General features: G+C 36.9%; 1 protein-coding gene across 1 annotated transcript in view; it reads left to right on the top strand.

The window, feature by feature from the left end:
* The first annotated feature begins 2,015 nt into the window (after positions 1 to 2,015).
* ptprma (protein tyrosine phosphatase receptor type Ma) overlaps positions 2,016 to 8,271 on the top strand; it is a 298,397-nt gene continuing 292,141 nt past the window's right edge. The window contains 1 exon segment of the mRNA XM_051104590.1: positions 2,016 to 2,511. Within this exon segment, the coding sequence (XP_050960547.1) occupies positions 2,430 to 2,511 (82 nt within the window). The 5' untranslated portion in view covers positions 2,016 to 2,429.

Below are 8,271 nucleotides of genomic sequence, written 5' to 3'. Positions count from 1 at the left end.
TAATTATTTAAAGTTTTATTACATTTTTGTGTTTTGGTCATTTTATTAGTGTTTTTTTCTAAGATGTCTATATTGTTTTTATTAATTTTTATTTCAGTTTGGTTTTAGTTTGATTTTAGTGCATCAAAATAAACAAAATGAAAATGAGAAATGTTGCCTAGCTGAAATGTTTAATTTTTTAAAAATATTTTATTTGTTTTAGTTAACATTTATTAATATAATTTTCATCATTACCAGTCTTTTTTGTCATAAAAATGACAAAAAAATAGTAATTATTTTTATTTATTTATTAATTTATTTTTTATGAAAACACTAAAATAATACAAAATTGAGTTTTAAAGAAATAGCTACATACATTTATATTTGTGTACAACACTGCATACAGATAACCATGTGTGTGTGAAGACAGGACAACACTGAGCTGTAGGGGTCAGAAGGTCAGAGGTCAGGCACGTTAAGGGCCGAGGGTCTGATGTGAGGTTCTGTTGACTGTCTCTTAACTTCCGGGACGAATGTTTGGAAACAGATCCGATCGGAGCAGATGTGTTAGATGAGAAGGCTTTGGGAATGCTGCCCTCTTTAATCCTTATTGATTCATCACACAACAAACACGGCAGCTGAGACTACAAACAACACACCGGGGCTAGTTGTCCCAAGGGTCGTATCGTATCCAGTCAAACGTCCAGTTGCATAAACTGTCTAGTCTATGGGGAATCTGTCCTCTAAACAAAAATATCATATTTCATATCAGTAACACAACGAAAGCACACTGACATACATTTACATTCAGACGCGAGTCAAGAGTTGTTCTCTGGAGGATTTTAGATAAACATCAGGGCGGGGCAAGTTGTCACAAGCTTTATATGGTGTGAATTTACACCTTTAAGGAATGATATGTACTATCAGGCAGAACAACACATCAAATCAAATAGTCTGGAACCCATTTTAAATACAATTTGCTTCACTTCAGATATTTCATTCTTTAAAAACAGGTTCATATTGTGATGGAATTTAATTTTTGTCATTGAAATGATATAAAAAAAGAGATAAAAACAAAAGCAAACCCCAATTTCCCAATAGTCTCTGTAAAGATGAAACAGAATATATCATCATAATATCACAGTGATTAAAACATTTAAACTAAAACCAATAAACAAATTCATTCTCAGATCGCTGCGCTCATTTCATGAAAAATTAAACAAAGAACAAATCGTCTGTAATGTCCTAAAGCAGGGTTTTTCACCCAGTTTATACCCAATTTCTATAAAATAAAGGTTCCAGAAGGTGGTTTTCACAGTGATGCTACAGAAGATCCGTTTTTGTTCACCTGTTTTTAATAATGTGAAGAATAATGATGTAAACAGTTTAATAATCTGAAGAACCTTAAAAAGAGACTTTATTTGTTAAGGTGTTCAGTGAAAACAAAAACATATTATGAATATATTAAAATTTTTATTTGCAAATATTTTTTGTGACATCACTACATTTTTTAACTCACTGTATTTATTTATTCATGTCTTTTAATCTTATTTTTTAATTTATGTCAATATTTGTTTAACTCTTTTATAATGTTTTTTATTAATTGTATATATAAATTTAAAATATTTATTTACTATTTTATTTTACTATTTTATAATTCCTTTAATTGTATATGTAAATTTTAACATTTGATTAATTTTTTTATTTATTTTATTATTATTGTTTTATTTTTACTACTTTACACTTTTTTTAAATTAATTTTATATGTAAATTTAAAGATTTTTTATTTCATTTTTTATTTTATTTGTACACTTTTCTCTAAGCGCTTTTTGACGGACCCTCTGGCGCACCCTTGCGGACCCCAAACCTGCAAAGTTTCCCTGCGTTTCATACTGACACACACACACACACACACACGGATGGATTGTGTCTCAGATATGATGAGCGCAGATTCACAGCAGTTCTGATCGCGTTCCGAGTCATTTTTGGGAATATCCTCATTGATCTGTGACGCGCACGCCTCTCCGCAACCCGCTGCGTAATTGCGCATCGCATCCCTACAGTTCCCAACGAACGAAACTTCGGCTCAGCTCGGTTCGGGTTCGGCTCGATCCGCTCGCATCTCGAATACAGCGCAACTGGTTTTAGAAAAATCACCCGTTAAACGCTGTACACGGTTAAACTCCACCGGAGACCCACAGCACCACCGACCGAACGCGCTCGCGGACGCGGAGCACAAAACGCCCCCTGCTTGCGTCGCGGTGACGTCACGCTCCTCCAGCGGCGGTCCTAAAGTCGGTAACGAGCGGACGGACACAGTTCAACTAGTCCAAAGACGCTGACGGGGGTGTAACGGCTCCGGGCGCGTCACTGCTCAGACAAACGGGAATAATTTCGGCTTGGCGCGGAGCGCGAGAGGAGCGCGGGGTGGCGTTCGCGAGACTCCCGCTATGGATCGGAGACTTTTAACGGCTTTTCTCTTCTCCTCCGTTATGTTCTTGATCTCAGCCGGAGCGCTTCAAGAATCCCAAGGTAAGACCCTCGGTTGTTTCGCTGAAAGTTCCTCCGCTGTCACGCGTAAAATACTCGCCGAAGTTCGCCGGAGATTCGCAGTGTTACAAATGAACTTTCTAAAGTTACTTTGTCTGCGCATTGTAGCGTTTGTCGGGCGTTTGATGTCAGATTGAGCGTGCATTTCTCTGACGCCACAGCCCCAAACTTTCCCTCAAAGCCGTGGCGCTCAAATCTACCGAAAGATGAGGAGCATTCGCTTTCTTCTTTCCTCTCTCCATCTCGTTTAAAACAACCTTACTGTGTGTCCTCTGATTAATAACCGACGAATATTTGTAGATAAATGATATTTTTTGGTTTTGCGCTTTGTGTTTTTTGGTTTTTCATGATTTTTCTTCGCTAACAAGAAGCGCTGTAGTAGTTTAGTGGCCATTATAACATGGAGATGGTTTGGGTTTTTTGTACAATGGTATCCCAGCTACCTCGGAACGTTCTTAGAACACTGCTTAACGTTCTGGAAAAGTTACGAATAAACATTTTTACAGTAGTGATCTGGTGTTTGATAATGTTCTCCAAACGTCACGTGTGCGTTTTTATTTTCTGAAACGTTCAAGAACGTTCTGAATAGCCGAAAAACGTTCAGACGTAACTTAAGCAAAACGTTTTTGTTATCTGGGATTCTTCTTTTCACGTATAATTACGTGAGTGTGGCATATATCAAAGTACCATAGTGTTACCATCATACCATAACGCTTTAAAAGTGAATGTTTTGGATCCTTATCAAAAGTGAGCCGTTAGTTTCTGCGTTCTGTCAGTCAGTCACCGTGTTTAACTAGATAAGACTCACACACAGAGAGAGAAAGGCATGCCTTTGTGCTATTTTTATCTTCAGTTATTCTATAATCTTATTTTAATGCAAAGCAGCCGAGCACAAACACAGTCATTGCGTTTTTACAAAGTTGTGTTTTGCCCTGCGTTTATGTTTATCCCTGTGTTTCTTTCTGAATTTACTTTCTCAAAGTGCATGTAGTGGTAAACGAGCTCCATCTGTGTGTTTAATGAAAACCATGAAAGTGTTTGAGATGGTTTTGCAGTAACCAGTTCCAGTTAAAGACCTCAGCTGTCTGTTACGTGCGCTTTCATTTGTTTTATGAATGACTTTAGTGTTAAAACGTGTCGTTTTAAGATGCACGATGAGTTGATTACGCCTTTGCCTGAATTCAGCTCTATTTTGATGCGTATTTTAAAGAACAGTGTTGTTGTTTAACCTGATACGGCTGGAGTTGAATGGCTTTTGCAGATGTTTTGTAGTGTTTTATTCTATATTCCTGTGTCCTGATGGGGGCAGCAGTGCTCACATATGATGAGAGATTAACTCCAAATTCCCATATCATACAAAATCCCACAAAAATCCAAGATATGAGACGCCTAGATGCTTGTGTGACACATATTAAGTAGTTTTGGTAATGTAAGGACTCCCACGCTTTTGAAACCTGGAAATATCAGATCATTTTATTAATTTGTGTATTTTAAAAAAATGTTAAAATATTTTTTACATATATATTTTTTTAATATGTTAACTTTTCCATGTATATTTTTAATAATATTTTTTATTTGTGCTTTTTTTTAAGTTGTGATTGGATATAAAATATTTAATTGGACAAGTGCTATAAATTGATACAAATGAAGATGCATTATAAAAAAAATATAAGATCCCTACACGAATAATGGAGTGCAAAGAAGCAATCATATGAGTGACTTTTGCTTGTTTGCATGAGTTGGTTTTGAAATAGCTCAAGTACAGAGCTGCTATTATATTCTCATTGATTTTTAGAGGAAAAAGGGCTAAAATCAGATGTATTGCATTGCTCAAGCTCCTTTTGGAGAAAGAAAGCATTGTCAGTATTGAGTTGAGATTCTTTGACCGTCGCCCCCAGAGCAGGATGAGCATTATGGAGATTATTTTGACTGGTGACGCAGAGGATATCCTGAGCCGCGCAGCCGTTAACGGCCTCTTCCGTGGATTCAGTCCCGCGGCGCATTGTGTTTGATTCGCATTGTTCTCGTCAGACCGTTGTCGACAGGCTCGCATTCATCACGACGGGCATCACCTGTGTGTTTTCTGAGCTTGTTCGTCTTCTAGTTTCCTTTAATTAGCCCAAATCATATTCATGGAGTGTTTCCAAGACTCATGGGACTTTGAAAGTAGATCTGCATTTTAATTGAAGGAGAAGGGCAGACGATTGTGTTCAGTTCTCTGTAACGTTTACCAGCGCCTGCCGAAAGCATTTCTGCGCCCTTGTGTAGAATTCCAGTCTGGTTTCTCAGTGTTTGTTGCGGTTGAGCTCTGCAAACGATTGTGTTGAGGTGTGTGACTTACTTCAACCGCATTCCAGCAAAACACACACACACACACATCAGGACATGACTAAGGAAACATTGACTCCTAACATGAATCATTTAGGAGCCAAATGACCTTTTGCTTTAGTTGGCAATCATAGAATCGCTTAACGTTGATGCACCGTCATCTACGCTCACATCCGAACTAGATCATCATAGAGATGCAGTAAATGCTGTCATTTTAAATTGATAAATGACTTAATTTGAAACTGAATCATGGTTTTTCTTGACTGACTGATTCGGAGTCATTTGTTCATGACTGATGAAAACATAAACAGATGAACCTTTTTCACAAACTCTGATGCGTTTCCAACATTGATAATGTCATACATCACTCATTTTTGTTTATTTTTTAATTTAAGGTAAGACTGCAGACGAATAGGGTATTGATTACATTAAACATGTTAGGTTTAAATATGCAAATGAGGCATTGTTTAATAAATTCTGTGCTCGTTTGCAAATTTTATGTATAAAAATCTAAACACTGGATAAAGTCGCTTTCAGAATTCTTGTTTATTTGACATATTAGAGTCAGATGTTTGTACAGATGGAATCTTAATTTTGCCACTCCATAATTACTTAGAACAGACAGAAAATGATATATTTTTACAATTGTTGGGGAAACAAAATGTTGTCTATAATCAAGCAAATTATATGTCAACAAATCCCTCTGTAAAAACCTTCAGGATATAGACTAAAGGAATACAAATGTGAAGTTTGGTGTGTGTAAGTGCTGCTGAAGTGGAGATTTATGGCTCAGTGTTGGAGAAAATGGCCTATAAAAATATGTATTGTAATTGAAATCTATTGACACAAATAGATGAATTGTGTTAACAGTGTGTTTTGGATGTTTTCTTTCCACTAGTCTGAAAAAACACAAAATCTCAAACTTAACAGGTGTATGAAAGAACAGTGTTTTTGCCTGCAGTGTCTTCTCTTAATTTAATGTCTGTTTATGAAACCATACTTTGTGCTGTATTACTTAATGCTATTCATGTTTACAGAGCGCTTTGGTGTTCAGGTTGTTGTGTTTGTCCTTCTGTTTCCTGCTTTTGTTCCTGTGTCAGCAGGAATTCATTCGAACCTTTAAGGTCAACATGAAATGCTGTTTGCAACCTGTTTTATTGATGCTTTTGTGAGTGAAACAGGATATTGAAAACTGATTGCATGGTGTAAAGGGTGTAATCTGAATGTGGGTTTGGTAAACAATCTGATAATAGCTATTTTGCTTTCAGCTGACATGATCCTACATGTGGATAATTAGTGAAAATTAAAATGTGCTCACCCTCAGGCCATCTGAGATTAGGATGAGTTTGTTTCTTCATTAGATTTGTAGAAATGTAACGTTCTATCACTTGCTCACCAATGGATGTGAATGGGTGCCGTCAGAATGAGAGTCCAAACAGCTGATAAAAGCATCACAATAATCCACAAGTAATAAACACCACTCCAGTTCATCAGTTCACATCTTGAGAAGACAAAAGCTGAAACAAATCCATCTTTAAAACATTTTTAACAAAAATACAAATGTATAATCCATAATAACACTTCCCCCAATGAAAAAGTCACATCAAAATCGAGCCAGAAATTTGTTTAGAGCTGTTTTGGCTTGTAAACAGTTCTTGATCTGTGCAGATTTCTCTCCTGATTCAGACAATTCTTTTTTTTTTTTTTTTTTGTAGATTATGGACTTTTAGTCCAGTATTTTAGTCAAAAGTGTGAAGGATGAAGGATTTGTTTCAGCTTTTGTCTTCTCAAAGTCTGAATCAGGAGAGAAATCTGCACAGATCAAGCACCGTTTACAAACCAAAACAGCTAAAATATGGGGCTGGATTTTAATGCAACTTTTTTACTGGAGGAAGTGTTATTATGGATTATGGACTCATATTTTAGTTAAAAAAACATCTTAATGAAGGATTTGTTTCAGCTTTTGTCTCCTCAAGATGTGAACTGATGGACTGGAGTGGTGTGGATTACTTGTAGTGGTGTTTTTATCAGCTGTTTGGACTCTCATTTTGACGGCACCCATTCACATTCATTGGCGAGACCGTAAATAAACCTGCGTTTACAAAATGTACCACCCTTCAAGACCAAAAGTGCTTTGCATTATGAGAGTAAATGTGTTATTGTTTTTTTATGAGATTTTTTTGAAATGTGTCATTCCATCACTTGCTCAGCAATGGATGTGAATGGGTGCCGTCAGAATGAGAGTCTAAACTGTTGATAAAAACATCACAAGTAATCCACACCACTCCAGTCCATCAGTTAACATCTTGAGAAGACAAAAGCTGAAACAAATCCATCATTAAGACATTTTTAAATAAAATACATTAAGTCCATAATCCATAATAACACTTCCTCCAGTGAAAAAGTGGTCTGGTCTGAATCAGGAGAGAAATCTGCACAGATCAAGCACCGTTTACAAGCCAAAACAGCTCTAAACTGGATTTTGATGTGACTTTTTCACTGGAGGAAATGTTATTATGGATTATGCACTTGTATTTTAGTTTTAAACATCTTAATTTGTTTCATTTGTCTTAAGATGTTAACTGATGGACTGGAGTGGTGTGGATTATTGTGATGTTTTTATCAGCTGTTTTGACTCTCATTCTGATGGCACCCATTCACTACAGAGGATCCATTGGTGAGTTATGGAATGACACACAACTAAAAATATGTTCTTTAACCCTTTCCAGTCCGTCAGTTCACATCTTGAGAAGACAAAGGCTGAAAGAAATCCATCAAGACATTTTAAACTAAAATACAAGTCCATAATTCATAATAACACTTCCTGCAGTGAAAAAGTCACATCAAAATCCAGTTTAGAGCTGTTTTGGCTTGTAAACAGTGCTTGATCTGTGCAGATTTCTCTCTTGATTCAGACCAGACCACTTTTTCACTGGAGGAAGCGTTAATATTAATTATAGACTCATATTTTAGTTTAAAACACCTTAATTTGTTTTGTTTGTCTTCTCAAGATGTGAACTGATGGACTGGAGTGGTGTTGATTACTTGTGGATTATTGTGATGTTTTTATCAGCTGTTTGGACTCTCATTCTGACGGCACCCATTCACTACAGTGGTGTTCAACAAATCTGTTCTCCAAATTTTTGTTGCATTTGCAAGCCTTTTAGTCACAGTCTGCATATGCGCTGCTGTAGATGTCCACCTGCGGCCGGTCTGAGATGTGTGTGTGTGTGTGTGTGTGTGTGTGTAGGATTGTTCGTTAGCAGTGTGTAAGTTGCTGAGTAAACAGCGCTGTACTAATGAAAGCTCCCTCGTCCTCGGGTGGGCTACAAACAAGCATAAAAGCTAATGAATCAGCCGCTTCCACCAACAGAGGCCTGCTGTGGTGCGTGAGGTGGACAGGTGGTCCGCCAG

Source organism: Labeo rohita, unplaced genomic scaffold (genome assembly GCF_022985175.1).
Source record: "Labeo rohita strain BAU-BD-2019 unplaced genomic scaffold, IGBB_LRoh.1.0 scaffold_75, whole genome shotgun sequence".
In the NCBI taxonomy this organism is placed as follows: Eukaryota; Metazoa; Chordata; class Actinopteri; order Cypriniformes; family Cyprinidae; genus Labeo; species Labeo rohita.
The sequence above is the reverse complement of the archived record's forward strand: the minus strand, read 5'-3'. Positions and strand labels throughout refer to the sequence as shown.